At 49.3% G+C, this 21,236-nt stretch overlaps 1 protein-coding gene across 5 annotated transcripts in view; it reads right to left on the reverse strand.

Annotated features, from left to right (window-relative positions):
- The window catches only part of LPIN1 (lipin 1), a 123,213-nt gene that overhangs the window by 45,666 nt on the left and 56,311 nt on the right, over nt 1-21,236 (reverse strand). For all 5 annotated transcript variants that reach the window (XM_067703676.1, XM_067703675.1, XM_067703674.1 and 2 more), the window contains exons 3-6: nt 7,420-7,620; nt 6,596-6,691; nt 3,022-3,320; nt 294-419 (exon numbers count right to left, since the gene is read on the reverse strand). In XM_067703676.1, the coding sequence (XP_067559777.1) occupies nt 294-419; nt 3,022-3,320; nt 6,596-6,691; nt 7,420-7,620 (722 nt within the window). The remainder of the gene's footprint in view (nt 1-293; nt 420-3,021; nt 3,321-6,595; nt 6,692-7,419; nt 7,621-21,236) is intronic.

The raw sequence follows: 21,236 nt of genomic DNA on the forward strand, positions 1-21,236 counted from the left end.
GACAATTAGCTTTATGTAACTTAACAAGTGGTTGGCCTTTCAGTGTCTCCTGGGGAAGCTAAGAGCCATATCTGTAGTTCCATTTTGCTATTAGATAGAAGTTTATGATCTGCACATTCTCTGGTTTTAATCCTGATCTGTACCTCTTACTCTAAACTGTGTTTTTTCCAGTCCTACTTTGTTTCATTTTTTACTTAGATTTCACCAGTTTATTAAACATGTTTCCTGTAACTGACTTGGAATCCTCTGGACCAGGACAGGTGAACACACACGTACACACACCAGCCACTCACCTGGCACTAGGTGACCACTCTCTGTCGGAATTCGGGTAAGATGCTGACTGAAGGTAAGTCATGACTGGGGAAAGGTTTTCCTTAGGGATAGCTCCTTGGAATGGAGGTATATCATTAGAAAGAGTTCTGGAGACCAAAAAAAAAAAAAATTAAAGTCAAAGAATTATTAGTGATAGATTCATAATAAAGGCAAGTTTCCATTTTTTCCTTGATTATCGCTAATACTTCATAGATTAACATGATCTCCTTTTAAACTACCCCGGCGGGACATCCCTGGTGGCGCAGTGGTTAAGAATCCGCCTGCCAATGCAGGGGACATGGGTTCGAGCCCTGGTCCGGGAAGATCCCACATGTCGCGGAGCAACTAAGCCCACGCGCCACAACTACTGAGCCTGCGCTCTAGAGCCTGCGAGCCATAACTACTGAGTCCATGTGCCACAACTACTGAAGCCCATGCGCCTAGAGCCTGTGCTCTGCAATAAGAAAAGCCACCTCCATGAAAAGCCCATGCACCGCAACGAAGAGTAGCCCCCACTTGCCGCAACTAGAGAAAGCCCGCATGTAGCAACGAAGACCCAATGCAGCCAAAAATAAATAAATAAATAAGATTTTAAAAAATAAAATAAATAAACTACCCAGGCATATTCCAGGCACATTCCAGGACAGGAATGGACAGGAAAAAAGTGACTCAGAGAAATGTTTTGTGTGCTCATGCTTTGGCTGAATTATAAATGTAAAGTGATTTTGTTCAAGAATTGGGATTTAGACATGGCTCGATGACCACACTGCTTCTTACTTACACTGTAGGGCCTACGGAGTTGTCTTTCACATTTCACGTCTCAAAAGCCTGAGAGGTAGATGGGGCCCAAAACCGTACCCAGAGGGCTAATAAAACTCTTGCCATGTACGGGTGAGCTACCAAATCCCTGTATGGCCGTACACAGATAATGTTTCGTCCAGTAGAATTAAATAAATGTCACAATCAATTGTAGTCTTATCATTATGAAATGGTTGCAAATCTACCTCGTTTCAGGTACAGCATGCTCAACGAAATAGGATTCACTATTTCACTCACGCAGGGGCCACTGGTCTCTATTTTTGGATGGTATCTGAAATACCTAACACTAAGTTCTGGAACTAAAAGCCATGCAGGGAAGGCGACTGTAATGAACCCAACCACCCAGCTTCTGAGCCCACAGTGGATGAGAGGCCACAGTTAGGAAAATCGACGTTGCCAATGTGCCTTTATTTTCAGCCAGGAAAAAAAAAAAAAATTCTATTCTAAATAACAAAGCAGAGCTTAATCCTGATGGTCCTTCTCCCTTTTTTTTTTAATTGAAGTATAGTTAATTTACAAGGTTATGTTAGCTTCAAGTGTACAGCAAAGCGATTCAGTTACCCATCCTTCTCCCTTTTGTGTTAACAAGACACAAAAACAATGAGCAAAAATTACACTGAATTACATAAAAATATGAAACATCAAATATTCTTTACAAATGTACTGGCTTTTAAAAATGGCATTTTTCACCAAAATAGTAATACCCAGAAACAGCATTCCGCCACACTATTAAAAGCAAAGAAAAAAGAACAACAGGTGTCCATTCAACTTTGGGCCTCATCAAAATTGAAAAGTCTGCTTGTGGAGAAACCGGTCATGTTCTACGTTCACCTGTGGCCCTAAGTCTATAACAGATTGGCCTCCAGCTATCCATCAGCCCAACTACCGGGCTCACAGGTGGTGCTCAAATAGGAATAAGCGGGTTCTGAAACAACGGTTTCATGCATGAAGTATTCATTTGCTGAGCTCCTGTTTCTTGGTTCTGATCTGGAAAGCTGGAGTTATCACCAAGGATGTTACCAATCGTCTCTCTGTCACAAGCTACATCCCATCTTTATGCTACTCTAGAATTGGGCCTGCAGGATTCCAAAATTCAGTCTCAAATGCATTAACAGAAGAGTAAGAAATTCTGGGGGAAAAAAAGTTTATAAGAATAATCCTACCGCAATCCCACTGCTGGGCCAATATATGGAGAAAACCACAATTCGTAAAGATACCTGCACCCCAATGTTCACAGCAGCACTATTCACAACAGCCAAGACATGGAAGCAACCTAAGTGTCCATCAGCGATGAATGGATAAAGAAGATGTGGTACATATATACATAGTGGAATATTACTCAGCCATCAAAAAGAATGAAACAATGCCATTTGCAGCAACATGAATGCACCTAGAGATCATCATACTAAGTGAAGTAAGATAGACAGAGAAAGACAAATATCGTACCATATCACTTATATGTGCAATCGAAAAAAAAAGAGATACAAATGAAATAGACCCACAGACATAGAAAACAAACTTACGGTTACCAAAGGGAAAAGGGGGGAGGGATAAATTAGCAGTTTGGGATTAACAGATACACACTAGTATATACAAAATAGATAAACCACAAGGACCTACTGTAGAGCACAGGGAACTCTAGTCAATATTCTGTAATAACTTATAAGGGAAAAGAACCTGAAAAAGAACAGATATATACATATATATATATATATATATATATATATGTATATATTAAAAAAACCGATTCACTCCTGTACACCTGAAACTAACGCAACATTATAAATCAACTATACGTCAATTTAAAAATAAATAAATAAATAAAAGGATCATCCTAAACAATGAATTCACCCAGTTCTAGCTGAGGCCCTGCCTTTCACCCACACGTACCTACTGCTGTCCTGCAGCTCGTCCGAGCTCATCTCTATGGGGAACATGTCTTCATCCTCGGATGTGTTCGTGTTGTCGTCCCGCTTCAGGCTGTCCAGCTGCAACTTCCTCCTCCTCTTCCTTCGCTTCTTCACTAAAGAGCCACTTGAAGGGGTCTCGCTGGGAGGTAAGACCTGGGCTGACGTGTTGGGGTCCAGGCTTCTCATCCAATCTACGGAGCTCCTCCTCAGCTGGGACTCCATCCTCGAGGCTCCTTCCGACAGGATCGGGGAGGTGGCCAGGTGCACGGGGATCACCTCCTGAAAGACAGAACCCATTTCCGAGAAGGAGCGTCGTTAGTTGGGGTTTAAGGAGCCGGTGGTGCCGACGACCTACCAGTGCTCATTCCGGAGCCCAGGCGCGGGGGGCAGTGGGGAGCACAGGGCGTCACGGCGATCTGCAGACGCGGCTGCCGAATTTGACAGCTGGTCATAAAGTCGACAAGTCACTGCCATTTTGTACTGAATCCTGCGTTTTCGTAATTATAACAAAGCGAGGGAATTATCAGTTATTTCAGGCTACCAAAATTCCACTTGGTCTGAAATTTCCAGGGTAAAGAGGAAAAATGGGCTTGGAGTCTCACATTACCCTGGGAACTGGACTCCGTTTTGCACTCGTGTGTGTGTGGGTGTGTGTGTGTAAGAGAGAATGTGTGTGTGTGTTTTTAACATGCACTGAATTAGGATAATAATAATTTTTAAAGAAAACATCTGACAGTGTCCCCACACCGTGCCCCAAGTGCCCACCTGCACCAGAGCACACCTAGGTATGCGGCTGTCAAGTGATTAGGTACTGACCCTCTTCTCTACAAGAAAACAAAAATAACAACAACCAAAAAAAAACCTCCACCGCCTGTCAATTTAATAGTTGTTTTATAATGATTCACCAGTTTTTTAAAAAACGATAGCCATCATTTTATTATCATATGACTCATTTCTTATCAGAAACCTGGTAACAGGTAGTAAAAAATAGGGTTCCACCTCTGATGAGCTATGTGATCTTGGGCAGAGTCACTTAACTTCTGAGTCTGTTTCCCTCATCAGAAAAATGGAAGTGATAATCCCGACCTTACGGCGTCGTCAGATAAAAGGGAACAACGTAACTACTGTACATACAGCCTGACACATATGCAAAAATTCACAAACATGAATGGATAACAACAGAAAACGGTATTGGAACAGCGGGAATCAGCAGTTTTACCCAGGAAGCTTTGGGAGATGTTGTGTACTGTCGTCTGCCCGAAGTTGCAACAGAACTGAACAAACAAGAGGAGTTTGGTGCTTTGGAAAGCGTGAAAGCTGCTCGTGAACTCTATTCTCCTCTATCAGGAGAAGTAAATGAAATTAATGAAGCTCTATCAGAAAATCCAGGACTTGTCAATAAATCTTGTTACGAAGATGGTTGGCTGATCAAGATGACAACCGGAACTAGGTGAACTAGTGAGTGAAGAAGCATATGAGAAATACATAAAATGTATTGAGGAGAGACAATGGAACCCCTAAATAAACTAGTTTGAAAGAAAATCTAGGGAAAAAAAGAAGTAAAGAATATATACAAAAGAGAGGGGGGATTAACAAGCATGCTGCTGATCGTTTAAAGTAGCTTAGAGAGGGACCTCCCTGGCGGTCCAGTGGTTAAGACTCCGCACTTCCACTGCAGGGGGCTCAGGTTCGATCCCTGGTCAGGGAACTAAATCCCGCAGGCCGCGGCATGGCCAAAAGATAAATAATTAAATAAATAAAGTGGGTTACAGAGCATCAGACAATGTGCTACACGTATGAGATCCACATGTGAGCGGGAAGGCTGAGGCTGGGAGAGACCCTGGCACCTCTGGGAAGACCAGAAGGAAGCAGAGCCTGGGATGTTTTTGTCCTGAAATTGAAACTATGGGCATTCATTTTAGAGCCTGGAGCTATTTACAGCCGTTCCTCTAGAAAGGCTATCTTCTCATAAAGGAACTAGCTCAAGCGGTTTTTATTGAGGAATCTCTACATCAGATCCCTTCAAAGTGGCTTTCCCAGTGAATGAAAGAGTAAAAACAAACGGTTTGTCTTAGAAGAAAACATGGGGGTAAATCTTCATGACTTGGAACTCGGCCAAGGATTCTTACCTGTGACAACAAAAGCACGAGCCACAAAGAGAAAACAGATAAATTTAAAACTTGTGTGTTTCAAAGGACAACATCAAGAAAGTGAAAACACAACTCACACAATGGAAGAAAATATTTACAAATCGTCTACCTGATAAGGGACTCGTATCTAGAATATATAATGAACTCTTATAACTCAAGGATAAAAAGACAAATAACCCAATAAAAAAACGATCAAAGGATCTGAATAGACACTTCTCCAAAGAATACATACAAATGGCCAATAAGCACATGAAAAGATGCTCAACATCATTAGTCATTAGGGAAACGCTAATCAATACCATGATGGGACACCACCTCACACCCACCAGGATGGCTAGAATCACCAAGTCAAAGAGCAAGTACTGATGAGGGTATAGACAAATCGGAACCCTCGTGCACTGCTGGTGGGAATGTAAAATGGGGCAGCAGCTTTGGACAACAGCCTGGCAGTTCCTCAGTGGTAAATTCAGTGTTACATATGACCCGGCAATTCCACTCCCAGGTATATACCCCTCAAGATGAAAGCATGTGTCTATACGGAAACTTGTACACAGCGTTATTCACAACAGCCAAAAGGTGGAAAACAAACCCAAGGGTCCACCAACACGTGAAAAGATAAACGAAATGTGGTAAACAGATACAGTGGACTATCATTCGGCCATACAATGGAATGAAGTACTGACACAGCCAGAACACGGATGAATCTTGAAAACATTACGCTACACGAAAGTCAGGCACAAAAGACCACAAACAATGTGATTCTATTCAGATGGAAGTTCAGATTAGGGAAATCTATAGAGACAGAAAGTTTGATTAGTGGTTGCTCAGGGCTCGGGGTGGTGGCGAGTTAGGGCTTTAGGGATAGGGGAGGGGTAGCTAAAGGGTACAGAGTCTATTTCTGAGGCGACGAAGATGTTCTAAAACTGACTGCGGGGATGACTTGCATGTATCCGTGAAAACACTAAAAACCACAGAGCTGTACACGTGAGATGGCTGAAGCACGTGGTGGGAGAATGATATCTCCACAGCTGTTAAACATCTTTTCATAGTAAAAAAGTAATGTGATTTAGTCACTCACTAAACAAAAATTAGAACATTTTAGCCATCTGAGATTTGACACGCGAGTATAACTTGCATGCTTTTGGATGATGGTTTCAGGCCAGTGTCATTCAACTCCTCTGTCTCCCTGGAACCAGGGAGCGAACGCATCAGGCTGAGTCTTGGGTAGACATAGCACACACTTACCCTGTGGCTCAAATCCCCAGGACAGGTAAACAGCCACTTTTCTCCTCTTCCGTCACCCACACAGCCGGCCCCAGCATCACCTCTCCACACACGCTCCCAGATGAGCCCTGCTCAAAGCTCAAAATGCGGGAGACAGCTTCACCACCCAGGCTCCCTTACCTGATCGTTATCAGTCTCTTGAACAAAAAATGCTTCTCCATTATCTCCCAATTTCATGTGCAAATCCACTGCTTCCCCATTGATTTCTATGTCAACCTGAAGGAAAAACATATGTTCTTCATCACAACAGGAAACCTCATGGGCAATGACCAGGTCTCTACGTACACTTCAGTCACACACGTCCCCAAGATATCTCACAGTTCCAAACCTCCGCTGGTCACTCCGGTCAAGAAACGGAGTCTACTCCCCCACCACCACCATCCTGGGTCCATGCAAGCTTGTGATTGCCCCAGTGAGAGAGCACAACACAGGTAAGGCCACGTGGCTTCCGAGGCTAGACAAGAAAAAGAAGGCAGAGTCCGCCCGGCTCCCCGCCTTGCAGCCAGCCGCCATGGTGTGAGGAAGCCCAGGCCACACGGGGAGCCCACGCGGAGGCGTCTGGGTGACAGCCTCGGCTCAGTCCAGCCAAGGGCCACCAGCCAAGTGAGCAAGTGCATCTACCCAGGGTCCCAGCCCCCAGCCCTGAGTCTTCAGCTGAGGCCCCAGGCGGCAAAGAGCAGAGATGGGCCAGCCTGAGGCACTTGCTGTGAATTCCTGACCCACAGAACCCCCGGAGCTTAATAAACAGTTGGTTTATGCCACTAAATCTTGGAGAAATTTACACAAGCATAGAGATCAGAACAATCTGAGTAACTGTCAACTCAGGGACCGGCCCTTTCCAACGGAAAGCTAAAACTCGGGGTCCGCGAGGAGCTCCGGATACGTAAGGCCGCAGAAGTGCGAGGATTTTTCTCTAAGGAGAACCCGTCCCCCAGGTCACGTACCACCTTCTCTCGGGAACGCAGGACCCCCATCTTCCCAAAGCGGACGTGGAAGGGGGAGCACTGCAGGTTCCCGTTGGGCTGGCGGACCACGATGATGTCAATGCATCCGGACAGGGTGGCAGGGTTCAGCCCCTTGTAGAGCTCCTTCACGGTGACAAACACCTGGCCTGCCAGCTGCCCGACGTAATTCATGGTTTGAGCCTAGGAGACAGAGACACAAGGTGCACAAACGATTAACTCGGGGCAGGCTCCAGAGCCAGTCAAGGTGAACGTGCCCGCGCCGCACGCCCGACTTCAAAGACACCCAGCTCAGGGCATCTGGCTGCCCTGGAATGGGCCCCACCCAGCGCTCCCCACCCCAAGCCCCGGCCACCCCAGGAGGCCTGATCTCCGTCGTCACCGGGCTCTGCCTCTCTGAGTCCACAGTACGTGTGGCGCTCGCTCTTTCATCATGTGCAGGTTTCACAGACCAAATCTTCAGACTCTCGGGAAGAGAGACTGTATTTGAGACCTCTTCATACTCCCCACCACGCCAAAAAGAGTAGGCGCTTAATAACGCTGGTAGAAAAAAATGACTGTTTTTACTCGAGAAGGAAAAAATAAGTGACTTTTGTTTTGAACAGTTTCCACCCTGGTCCTTCTCTGCCCACCTGATGCTCTCACATCTCGAGGGACACTTGTGCTGGGCTTCGGTCTGTCTGCCCAGCAGATCAACTGAAGTCCACTCAGCAAACATCCAGGGCCTCCCCTCCACGAGGGGCCTGGCGCCGGGAACACAGATTAAAAAGATGTGGACCCCGTCCCCCGGAGGGACTCGGGCTCGTGAAGGAGAGAGAAGGAGAACACACGTCCGCGTGGTCGTGTCTGCTTGGACTTAAGGAGACGCTGAGGGACTTACATCCAGGGAAAGAGGAGAGCCATCCCAGAGGAGCCGACAGTCGATGGGTGGGGAGCAGGGCTGGGATGCTCCCCGGGAGAGGAAGGTGGACAGGCCGCCACAGACAGACAGGTGTGTGCACAGGCACAGAGGGGGTGGCGCCTGCGGCAGAGAACACGCAGGGGGAAGACGAGAGACGACACCTGCCAGGAGACTCGGAAGATGCTTTGTAGCAACTGAAGCCGTCGGGGACTCGGGAACCACAAGATCGGGATGCGATCCGTGATTTAGATAGAGCACTGTGGTAAAAATGTAGAGAAGGCGGCCAAGAAAAGACACTGAAGGCAGGAAGACCAACCTGTGGCTTCTGGTGATGGTGCCGACAAGACAGGATGCCAGCCTGAAAGGCGGCAGTGACGGAAGAAACGAGGCAGAGCGCCAATCCGGGAGACGCTGGGGCACAGGGCAACGGGAGCCCCGCCGGCGCCGAGCCCTGGCCCTCCTCACAGCTGGGGCTCTGACGGCCACCCCGGCGTGAGCCACACCCGCCTGGCTGCCCAGCCAGGTGCAGCGACGGCGTGGTGACCCCTCAACAAACTTAAGACAGGGCTGCCACATGACCTAGCAATGCCACCTCTGGGTATACAGTCGAGAGAACTGAAAGCTAGGTCTCAAAGAGATAACCTGCACACCCGTGTTCACAGCCGCATTACTCCCAACAGCCAAAAGGTGAGAACAACCCAAGAGGCCACAGATGGATAAATGGATAAGCAGAATGCAGTATTACAGACACAATGGAATACTACTCAGCCTTAAAAAGGAAGGAAACTCTGGCACGTTACAACACGCATGAGCCTTGAGGGCATGACGCTAAGTGACACAAGCCGGTTACAAAAGGACAAATACTGTATGCTCCTACTTATCTGAGGTACCTAGAGCAGATAAACCCAGAGAAACAGAAGGCAGAACGGTGGTTACCAGGGGGTAGGGACAGGGCAGGGGAAGTTCACGTCTAACGGGGACAGAGCTTCAGTTGTGCAAGATGAGGAAAGTTCTGGAGCTGGATGGTGACCGTCCACCGTGTGAACGCACAACCACGTGCGTGTATTGCATTAAGTCTACTGAACTGTTCACTCAAAAGTGGTTCAAAGAATAAATTCTATGTCACGTGCATTTTACCACCATTTTTAAATTTCTTTACAAGGAGGGTAAAGGAGAATACTGCATTAACCAAAACTCATTTCAGGAAGAGGAACCATTATTTGGTTAAAAAGCTTCTCTGAGTGACAGCTTGGGCCCACGTCACCTCCAGTGCCTGCCTGGCCGAGGGGCGTGAAGGCAACCACACTCTCCTTGACCTTCCCTTCGTCCAGGGTCTCTTGCAAATACGGGCTGGCGAATAGGTACCGAATACAAGAATAAACCGGCTGGGCGCCGGTTCCCAAGTTTCACTTCCGTCAGTTCTGTTTGAAGTAAAAGGCTCAAGGAAGAAGCTAAGTTGATGTCAGTGAATAAGCCAGGCCAGCCCGAGTCCCCCTCCCTGCCGCCCTTCACCTCCCTCCCGCCACGGTGTCCGCGGAGACACACCAGCAGGCGTTGAGGGGAACGTTTGCCCCGAAGAAGAAAGTGCCTCAGGACCTCAAGAGAAGCCAAAGATGTGCACAAAACAAACGCTGCAACTTCCGCTGAACGGCGTTGAGACACCTGCTCTCCACTCACCCCGTTCCAAGTTACTTTTCAATCTCTTGCTTTTAATCTCAGGATTTGGCAGGAAACGCCTGCTTCACCTGACGAGGCTTCACTGACCACGTGAAACGGGATTCCACAGCCCTCGTTCCAAAGTTTTTCAAGGAAAGCTGAACCAAACCTCCAAAAAAAACCCTCTGGCCAGACTGGGGCTCTCTAAGCTGTGCTTAACTCTGAGGTTAGGAAACAGGTAAATATATTTTTCTCAACATGACATCTTCCAGCTTGACCTCCTGGAATACTACTAATTTTCTAAGATTCTTCCATGCCGTTGGAACAGCGTCTTTCTGGATACTCTTCCCTAAGTTAGAAACCACTGCAGTAGTGGTGTTAGACCCAAATAGATAATACACCATGGAGCACAAAACTCCAAAAGCATATTCCCACTGGGGATTCTATCTACAACATTCATAATCAACAGCGTCTTCAGCTTGAAGAGCATCAATTATTAAAACTAGGGACTTCCCTGGTGGCGCAGTGGTTAAGAATCCACCTGCCAATGCAGGGGACACAGGTTTGAGCCCTGGTCCAGGAAGATCCCACATGCCGCGGAGCAACTAAGCTCGTGTGCCACTACTGCTGAGCCTGCGCTCTAGAGCCCGCGAGCCACAACTACTGAGGCCCGTGCGCCTAGAGCCCGTGCTCCGCAACAAGAGAAGCCACCGCAATGAGAAGCCCGCGCACCGCAACGAAGAGCAGTCTCCGCTCGCCGTAACTAGAGAAAGCCCCTGCGCAGCAACAAAGACCCAACGCAGCCAAAAATAAATTAATTAATTTAAAAAAAAAAGAACCTAAATACGGGGCTTTGAATTATTTTAGGCCAGTCCCTTTAATCATCAATTCAGGAATCATCCCCACTCATTTATTATGCAAGTGGATAAAAGTGATTTTAATTCCCTTCCCGGGTCTGTCAAGGAGACTATTATCGAAGGCATGTTATCTAGGAAATAACAGTGTCTCCATTTTCATACTGTGGCTGTGCTTCCCGGCCGTGACACAGTGATGCTACGACAGGACAGGCGACACCCAAGTCGGAGCTACTCCTCTCCAGGAAGGCTGGTGGATCAGGGCGCGGGGCTGAGAAACCTCACCTTAGCAAAGGTCAAAAAGAGTGCAAAACTGTCTCAATAAACACAATTCTCAGAATCCCCATGTTTGTTAAACCTTCCTCACCTTCATCATTTCCTTCTACCTTCATCTCTTTAAGTCCCGCAAGAGTTCTACAATCACCCCTTAACCTGTATTTCCCATCGCGTCTCCAACGTCCTCATCTGCATATCAGGATACCTTGTTCATCTACGCGCCCAAAATCACTCATCGTTTTGCAAACTGAACCTTCCACTGGCCCTCCTGTTCAGTTAACACCAACCCCTCCCATCCTGGAAAGTTGCTTGATAAACGCAGGCTGTCATTTGTCAAGCTGCTGGAGAGACCCCATCCAGCAAGCTGTCTGCCCCCCTTGAGGACGGGGAGGGGGCCTGCTCATCTCTGGGCACCCAGGAAATGTTGCGGCCACACACGACCACGTTTCCTTTAACTTCCCAGGCTACCTTTGACTACATTCTTCAGCATTTGCCAGGAGCCTAATCTCTTGTATTTGTCTATTAAGATAGGTACGTGTGGAATGACGTGATTGAATTAAATCTATATGGTGACTGTCTTCCAAAAAGTGAAAATGCTTCATTGGTTGGGAACGCTTTTGCATTGGTTCGATGGAAACAGAGGACGCACAATCAAAGCTGCCCCGGTCCTACTCTTATCACTTTGAAACAAACGCACGTCCCAGAGTGACGGACCAGAGTGCAGGAGAAGCCTATTTCTCCCTGGTGACCATCGTGGCACAACAGGACTGGGGCGGTGGCAGGCAGGGGGATGCGAAGCTATGTCACAGAGGGGGCCCCCAGGGCAGACATGGCCACACGGGTGGGCACAATATTCTAGTGCTTTAATGAGGAACGAGGAGACAGGTCATCACATAAAGAGAAAAGAGGAAACGTACCAGAAGCTAATGAAAGAGAACTACTGAAAACAAATTCCCCAACTCTACTAGAATTTCAGCAAAGGCTAACCTGTGGATCATCTCTGAAAGGACATACAGAATGAAACAGAATTTCAGGCTCTCTGAGAAAACAAATTCTACTGCCGTATGATGTTAACTTTTTATCGGTCAACCCAGCCCCCCCCCGCCCCCAGACCGATTCTTGTTTCCGTGAGGCTCTCCGGGGAGCTGCAGGTGCAGTCTGAACACACGTGCTTCTTACCTGACGCAACAACCAGGAACTCCAGGGAGAATAAGTGGAGACAAGAAGATAAAATGATGGTTTGGAGAAAGATTTAAATGGGCTTGGAAAACCACGACGGGTGCCTACTGACTCTGGAGAACAAGGAATACTCCAAAGCCATCAGACCTAACGCCCACCCCGTGGGTGCCGCAAATCCTCAGCAGGCCACTAATCACTAATAATCACCTTTTCCCGAATCCCAGGTGAAAGGCCACGCAAGCCTCCACACGACATTTGCTCAGCACTTCACGACACAAGAAACTCCTTTGCCCAGGGCAGCTCATCTGATGCAAATCTATGAAACTCCTTTGCCTAGGTTGAGTACTCAGGACCGACATCATCACTCCATTTCCGACAAGGAACTGGGGCACCAGGTTTGCGTGGTGTTCAGGGCAGCACAGCCAGTAAGGGGCAGTGAGGACAGGAGCCCAGGTTGAACCCCTGGCCCTCCCTGTCCTGCTGTGCGTAGCGTTGCCTCCCGTTCTTGCTGGACAGAACTGGTATCAATGGGTGAGGCCCAGTTAAAGAAAGACCAGTCGTGTGGCTTTAGCGGAACAGAAGGCAGTCATCTAGTTCTAAAGGTCGGTAACGTTCGGCACACGTTTACAGGGTATCCAGTGCTACCCCAGTGATCAGAGATTGTAATTAAAGTTGGAATCAGAGAGAGGCCATCCCAGAGCCAGGGTGGAAAGCACAATCTAGAACAGTCAGTTCTACGAGAACTGACTCGTTAGAGGGAGTGAGCTCAGCATCAGTGGGAGTATTCAAAGAATCTCAGGCACGATCCAACAAAGAGGTTGTAAAGGAAATTCAAAACTGGGGCTCTAAGCTGACGATTCTGTGACCTGGTCATAACAACATCATAAAAGCAAGTTTTCATCCCAAGCAAGAAACCAGGGGTTTGGAGTTGTTTTTTTGTTTTAGGGTTATTGGGGGGTTTTTTTTGTTTTTTGTTTTTTGGCCAGGGGAGGGATAGAGCGGGGATGTAGGGGAGAGGGATTTGTCTGGGAATTTTTTTTTGTCCCATCATAAAAAATTCCAGATGTGCACACACCGCCTCAAAGTAGCTTAGCAAGTCTGGGTATGAGGGGAACAGTGCTAAAATTCAAAAATTAGAAGAAATTAAGAAAACGGGAATTGTTCTCTCCCAGGAACATAAAACTCACGAAGACAATGCCCCCAACTAAATTCACTACAAACGCAGTTTAGGCAACAAGCTCATAACACGTTTCTTGACAACAAACAGGCCATGAAAGATAAAGGATAAGTAGGAAAAACAGAAACTGCATAAAATTGGGGGTGAGGACAAAAAAATAAATGCTGCCTGCCATTCTGGTAAACAATGAATGTCGCTGCACCATCAAGCCACCCGCCACTGCAGCCACCCCAACGGTGCACCCTGAAGGCACTCAGGATGGAGAAAAACAGGATACCCGCCCTAGACAATTAAAATCTATTTCAAAGAATTCGTTTCAATGAGCCCAGATTCTGGCATCTTCCCAAATCTCTAACTTGAGATGTCTGGGGTTCTGTCATTAGCAGTAATTTTTTTTCTTTTTTTTTTTTTGCGGTACGCGGGCCTCTCACTGTTGTGGCCTCTCCCGTTGCGGAGCACAGGCTCCGGACGCGCAGGCTCAGCGGCCATGGCTCACGGGCCCAGCCGCTCCGCGGCATGTGGGATCCTCCCGGACCGGGGCACGAACCCACATCCCCTGCATCGGCAGGCGGACTCTCAACCACTGCGCCACCAGGGAAGCCCAGCAGTAATCTTTTGATGTTCAACTAAATTTTTTGTTTTCAGCAAAAGAATTCCTCTATCCGCTGGCTCCCCTCTTACCTCTCTGGAGCACCCAGGCTGCTAGTCCTCAACAAGGTCACAGATAAACATAGCTCTCCGCTTTCAGGTGTGCATGTGTGTTTAGTCAATGGGGCTCCGAAGGCCTGGATGCGCTCGCCTTCCTCCGGCACTTGTGAGCTGTGTGCACGGCGGCCGGGTCTTCACACGGCCTCTCTGATGAGGCCTCGCCGCTGTCACCAAGAGCGAGGTACAAGACGGTGACTTTGAAAAGGTCTTTGCCCTTGGAAAGCACAGGCCAAACGTCTGCCATTTCTTCCCTGAGCAAATGACTCGATAAGTGGGACTCAGTCGTGGGCTCTGGGTGCGACATTCTCACAAGCGTTCACACCTTCCTCAGCTACCCCTCCTCGGGGCTGCAGAAGGTCAATCCAAAACCTTCCCCCACAGTCCTCAGGGTCTAAAAGGTCAGACACCCTCCTTCATGCAGTCTGGGATCTGAAGACATCTTCGGCACTTCTGTCCTCGGGATGACTCCTGGCTTCCTGGAGCGAGCCTGCCGGGAATCCCCCACCTGTGCACACAGCCGTGTGCTCTGTCACCTCTCCCCTCACCGCAGGTGCCTAAGGGACTCCTGTGGACTCTGGGTTTAAGGCACATGCAGGGAGTGTCCTGGTTGGAAAACCAACCCAACATCACGCAGGGCGAGGCCTCTGACTCTGTGCTCCTGTGATCGGCAGCAGGATCACACCCCCAGAAACCCAACCAGCTGCTGCTCTCCGGGGCCGGCGGGCCGGCCTGCCAGCTACTCTGGTCAAAGGAGCGCATCCGAGGGACTTCTCGATATCCACTGAGTGGATACTTACCGGCAACGCTAGGCGAAGACAATAACGCAGCAAACCGGCGCGACACAAACCTTTAAACCTGCTGTCCGTGTTCACATACCATTAAGGCTGGTCCGCTGTCCAGATGGGATAATCATCAAGAGTTTAAGTAGTTTGCTTAGTTATCATCATGATGCAAGGGATATAATTTTCCCAGTTTGCAGAGAGTCTATATATAACCTGGGCAGGGTAAGGGGTAGAAGTACATCCAACCCAGGTTCAGTCTATATCCAACACTATGACAATCCTGCCAGCCTCCCGTATGACTTGATGGTCCGACCTACCTATGGGGCGGCGCGCGCAGACTTTAAATTACACCTGCGGAAAGGTAAATATAACGCACAGCATTTAAAAATAAATTCACTTCTCCAACGGTGAAGGCAAAGTTATCCACCGCGGTACGTTTTAAGAGCTGTATCTGATGGCTTGGAAACTGGTCTGCTTGCTCCAGGGGTATGTCTGTGCTTGCCGGTTGGTCCAGGAGCGGCAGACTAGCCTCATCCTCTGACGTGTCCAGGTGGCACACGCAGGTGAGCAGAAGGTGCTCAGGGCAGGCGCACAGGCTCGGCCGAGCCCTGCCACCAGCTAATAGTCAGGGCCGTGCCCCAGGGACCTTGCAGCTCTGGAAAGGGTCTCATTACTTTTGAGTTAACGAAGAAAAAGGGCAAAGAGATTTTACCATTAAAATCTAAATTAAATGCCCATGGATAAAACCTTCCCCTCCTCCTTTTTATCCTGATCTACCTCAAGCATCTGAAAGTCACCTCTGAGGACTGGTGAGTAACTAGCCAATCCCAGCCCTTCCCACACACGTCCACTCCCCCTGCACCCAGCAGATGACACAAAAGTTCACCTGTGCCCAGCACGGGGCTTGACACCAGCCAAGGCTAACTCCTGTCCTGAGAAGCTGGAAGTCTTACATCTTAGCTGGCTCAGTTACTGAACAACTGAACGTGGACGTCCATCTATAACCTTTCTGGACACTGAAGAATTTGCTCTGGGAGAGCGAGCATCTACCATGGGCGTATTTAAGCCATTTGGCTTTTATTAGCTAGGACCATTCTTCCTCGAGGACACGACAGAGGCTGCCTCTCTGGGGTTCTCCCCACAGCTCCCTGAAGCCCCGGCACGTCTCTCTCTTCATCTGAGGACGGCTGTGTGACTGCCCCTTGCGCCCCAGCACTCTAGCCGGGCCTCACAGGGATGGGTGGGGGGCCTCCACCCATCACCCCTGGCTGAGCTCCGCTCAGCACGTTCCAGACTCTGTCTCCACGTCTGGGGTCCAAATGTGAGGTCTGATCAGCTCTGAGTAACAACAGAAACATCGTGCTGCTCTGGAACTGGCCAAGATCACATTCACCTGGGAGGTTACGAGGCAAACGCTGGTTTTCATACAAAGCATTAAAAAAAGGCAATTTCTAAGAAATTCCAAAAATGATATTATGACTAGTAAGACTTACATGGAAATGAAATTGGTTTATAAACAGCGTATCTTCCTCGTGCTATTTACAGTAACGGCAAAGAGGAAGTCTTTCTTCAGAGCACTGCGCACTGATACTTATCAGTTGGCAAGTGTGATAAATTATATAGACCAACGAGGAAGTATGACTTAGGTGCAGCGTGACGCAGGGTAAACAACGCCAGACTGGAAGTCCAGGTGCCTGGGCTTCACGCCCACCCCTGCCGCGCTGACAGCACACGCTGGGTCAGGTCCCCTCCCCCTGGCCAGTCTGGACCAGGTGAGTCTGGCAGCAGCTGCCCCATGTATTAGTCCGACCATCTTTTTTTTTTTTTTGGCTGTTCGCGGGCCTCTCACGGTTGTGGCCTCTCCCCTTGAGGAGCACAGGCTCTGGACGCGCAGGCTCAGCGGCCATGGCTCACGGGCCCAGCCGCTCCGCGGCATGTGGGATCCTCCTGGACCGGGGCACAAACCCGTGTCCCCTGCATCGGCAGGCGGACTCTCAACCACTGCGCCACCAGGGAAGCCCATGTCCGACCATCTTGAACGGAGCACTAAGAGAAACTTCGTACGCAAGGGAGCAAACTTCTGTGTCCGTCAGTACCCCTGGGGATGCAGGGACTTTATTGGCACGCCAGTGTTCTTCAGGAGGCACTCTGGTCCAAAGTAAGAAAAAGTCACCAGAAAACCCTGCAATGCTTTTGAAAAGCTTGCAGGTCACACTAATATCAATACTTCCTGACAAAAAGCAAAACCAGCCCACGCTGGGGTCCCCGCGCCAAAGCCCTCTCTGAATTAAGCAGGTCCTGCCCACCACAGCTCAGCTCCAGGCCCAGAGGAAGGGCGAGCCAGCTGCAGGCCATCCTGCAGGACGCAGGGTACACGGCAGGAGGCGTGGGGCGTGAGTGTGCCCAGGATGCAGGGGGCTGCCGCTCTGCAAAGTCAGTCAGGAAAGCGGGCGTCCACAATAACTCCAGACACTCAGCAAAGACAGAGAGGGAAGGGAAGGCCGAGGAGATTTTCTCCTCCTTCAAGGCCGCCCACAGGGGAGGAGCCCCACACTCTGGGCACACAGCAGATGCACAAACGCGCCAGCTGCCCCAGTCTCGTATGGGTCCAGGGGGCAGCGCTGCGAACACCTGTCAAGATGAGGGGAGGGAGGTCTCATGACTTCTCTCCTCATTGTGACACCAGAAGAGTCAGCATTTCATCCAAAATTGGCAGAATCCTTCTCCAGGGTTCACAGATTGCCAAGAAACACTGCTTTCTTGGAACTTCTGCCAAAATTCAATACCCCAGCCATAGCTCTCGTAACCCCGTGGCTCTGCTAATACCATCCACCTCTAAAATATTAATGTCAATTAAGATGGCCTCAGACCATCCCAACAGAAAAATGAGCAAAAGAGAGAGAGAGAGTTCACAGAGAAAGAAGTCCATTTGGTCAAAGATGTATGAGAAGATACTCAATCCTATTCATAATTTAAGATATGCAAATCAAAGGAGGCCTTTCAGGTGGTCCAAAATCAAAACATTTTGTAAAAACCTGAGGGGTTGGTGAGAACAGGAGGAAACGAACACTCACCACTCCCTGCCGGAGGGGTAATAAACGGGGTAAGCATTGTGGCAATAGCTGTCATTTTTTGCACACACCAGCAAACTCCAGCAATTCTTCTGCTATGTACAAAACAGTAATCAGGGCACTGATTATAATAAGGAAAATTAGAAGCAAATATCTACAGGACTTCAGTTAAGTAAATTAGAGACCACCCACACCATATAATTGAATATTTTGAGGCTGTTAAAAAAAAAAAAAGGGAGGGAGAGGTAGTTCTCCAAATACTAACATGAAAAGGTATATATACTGTGTGAAAAAAGTACAAAAATATTTATAATATGAACCCATTTCTAAGAATTACATTTATACATATTCTCATATGCACAAAAAAATTATGGACTGATGTACATACCAAAAAGGTTCACAGGCTCACCCTAGGGAACAGGCCTGGGGAAGGGGAGGAGACCTTCACTTTTCATCACAAATATTTCCAAGGCGTTGGTTCCTGGGTTTTGTTTTCTACATGCGCATGTACTGCTTTAACGTTAATTTTTAATGACCTCAGAGAACTGGGGGAGGGATGGCAAACTCTGGTCTGCTCGGTGTCAGGGTCTCCCCAGCACTGAAACTGCTGGACAGGCGGGGGCGATGCGGGGTGGTCCTGCTTTGGTCGGAAGGGTCAGATGGGTGACCGCTCCTCCAGCGCTGGGATTGTGCAATGCTCCGATCTTACAATCCCGTGTGATGAGTGTTCTCAGGTCCTTGCCAAGGAGCACAAAAGGCCTGGGTGGTGGAGGGTGGAGGCAGCTGAACTACCCCGGTGGCCAATGTGCTGGAAAAACAGGCCCAGGTTTAGACCCCGATCCCCCAGCTCTTGACCCCGCAACTCACGAATGGAGCACAGGGCTTGCAGCCTCTCTTTCCACCCCAGCAAGGGCCCTCTGTCCAGGTCTGTGTCTTGGCCAAAAAGAAAGCCCTGCTTCTGTGACTTCTGCGTGAACCCTGCTCCCTCCACCCAAATATCGCCTGGACGCTCAAGAGTGCTGCCTACAGCTCAGGGGTAAAAGCTTAGTCCGCAGAGGCAGACAGCCGGCCTTCACCTCCCAGCTCCACCACCTGCTAAGCCATGACCATGAACGACTGACCGACCCCTCGGCCGCCCAGTCTCGTATCTATAAAACGGACGATCCTAACAGCACCCACCTCATAGGACGGGTAAACGTGGAGTTCTTTTCCAAGTGCACGGCCAAACGAAAGCCAGGTGCTAACCCTCTGGTCACACACGGCACCGAAGGCCGGACTGTGAGTTAAGGCTGCAGCCTGACAGCGCTTTGCATTCGTCAACTATTTAGATCGCACCCTCCCAAAAAGACAGGGCCAAAGAACACTACTGGTTGGAATTAATACAGAAATATCAGAAGGGTATGGTTAGATTCCAATAGGCTGGGAATACATTTCCAATTTATCCAAAAATCTGAGCCCAAAGGCACCCCGAAGACCGGGCCACAGGCTGGAGTGATGCAGAGTCCACCGGCAGGAAATTCTCTGGCCAAAGCGGGGAGCTGCCTTGTGGGTGCCCGGTTATCCCACGACCCTCGCTGCCTCTATCTTCTGTAAACCAAAGGTGGATGCCTAGAGAGACCAATCAATGCAGAGGAAGATTTCACCAAAAAGAGAGAAGACATGTGTCCAAGGAGATAACGGGCCTTCCGGGAAGGAGGCACGTGGTAGAAGCGTGCTGATGGTGTCCCAGGAGCACTGGGCACACAGGGTGTCTCGAATGCAGGGTCTGTGGTCGGCAGGCAGTCGATGCAGAGCCATGGCTCTGCTCTAACAACCTGTAGCTCTTTACTCGAAAGGCCAGCATTCAGCAGCAGGAAAAACGGTTGTTCCAAGAATCCCAAACCTGCTCAGCATGTTGAGAGATGTGGTTTCCATCACCGGCGCGGAAAAGCATCCCCTCCAGACGGAGCCCTGCCCCTTCGCCCAACACCTGACACACGCGGGCCCCTCCCCGCACACCAGGCACTGGGTCTCACACACCCCGCTTCCCTCCACCAGAGTTCGCACGCGGGGGCACACGGGCACACACACACGCCATCTCAGCTAAACAAGTTTCACAAAACAATACCTCACCTAAGATTAGTATGTCCGGGTCTGGGATTTTCTCTTCTATTCTATTTCACCTTTTCTAAAATGCCCATGGGCCTACTAAACTGATTTTAGGACCAGAGGGTGACAGGCGGCACTGTGAAGAATACTGGCCTGGGCCAGTATTCACTTCTTGTTGCTTAAATAAAAGGTGGGGCGGGGTCAGGGGGGAGACATGGGAAGAGGAAGGAGAAGGGGCACACAGGGAAGTGTGGAGGACACAGGACAGGGGGACAGGTCACAGTCTCCCTGACAGCCCCCCCCCCCCCACTGTCAGGAGGGTCTCCCGAGCCCGGCACATTGCATCCCCCGAGCTGGACCTGCTGCCGGGAATGAAAGCAGGTGTCAGGCCCCTGCTCTTTCTAGACCCTCTGCTCACAGCTTAGAAAGCTCCCGCTGATGGGCTTTGCTCGGACTTTGCTCGACTTCTTTTCACAAACCCCACTCCGATTCTAAGTGAGTGGGCTCCGGGCGTAATAAACTCGGCCAGGGTTCAGTGAAACCTAAGAAGTGGGACTTCGCCCGCCCTCCCCAGGGCACTCGCCCCAACGCTGACCAGACGTCGCGGCCTCGCACGTTCCTTGTCACCTCAACAGCCCCCGGTTCTCATGGCTCGGTCACGCTGAGGAAGTTGAAGTGCAAACAGGTCAAACCACCAGCCTCAGTGTCCCAACGGGACCACCGTCTCCTAGGTCTTTTTCAAAATTCTCCAAAGGCCATTCCCGTCAACAGGCCTTCCCTGGAATGAGCTGCCTACAGTGTCATCCATGCCCATCGGCACCCCTGCCCAAATCAATTCATCACATTTGGGTACCTTTTAGACCTTGAACCCAGAAGAGAAAGGACCCAGCAGAGGCCAACTCGCAGCGTGAGGGGGGACCCACAGCGCTGATTCACAGCCCAGAGGCCAGAGTCAGGCAGGACTGTCCCAACTCCACAATTAGCCCTCCTCACTGGCACCCTGCGTTCCTCCCTTAAAATAACAGTGACCACAGGGACCCCGCATTCTTTCCCAGGGGCTCTTGTGTATCTCAGTGAACACGTTTACCATAACTTGCAAATGGGTGT

Source organism: Pseudorca crassidens, chromosome 14 (genome assembly GCF_039906515.1).
Source record: "Pseudorca crassidens isolate mPseCra1 chromosome 14, mPseCra1.hap1, whole genome shotgun sequence".
NCBI lineage: Eukaryota > Metazoa > Chordata > Mammalia > Artiodactyla > Delphinidae > Pseudorca > Pseudorca crassidens.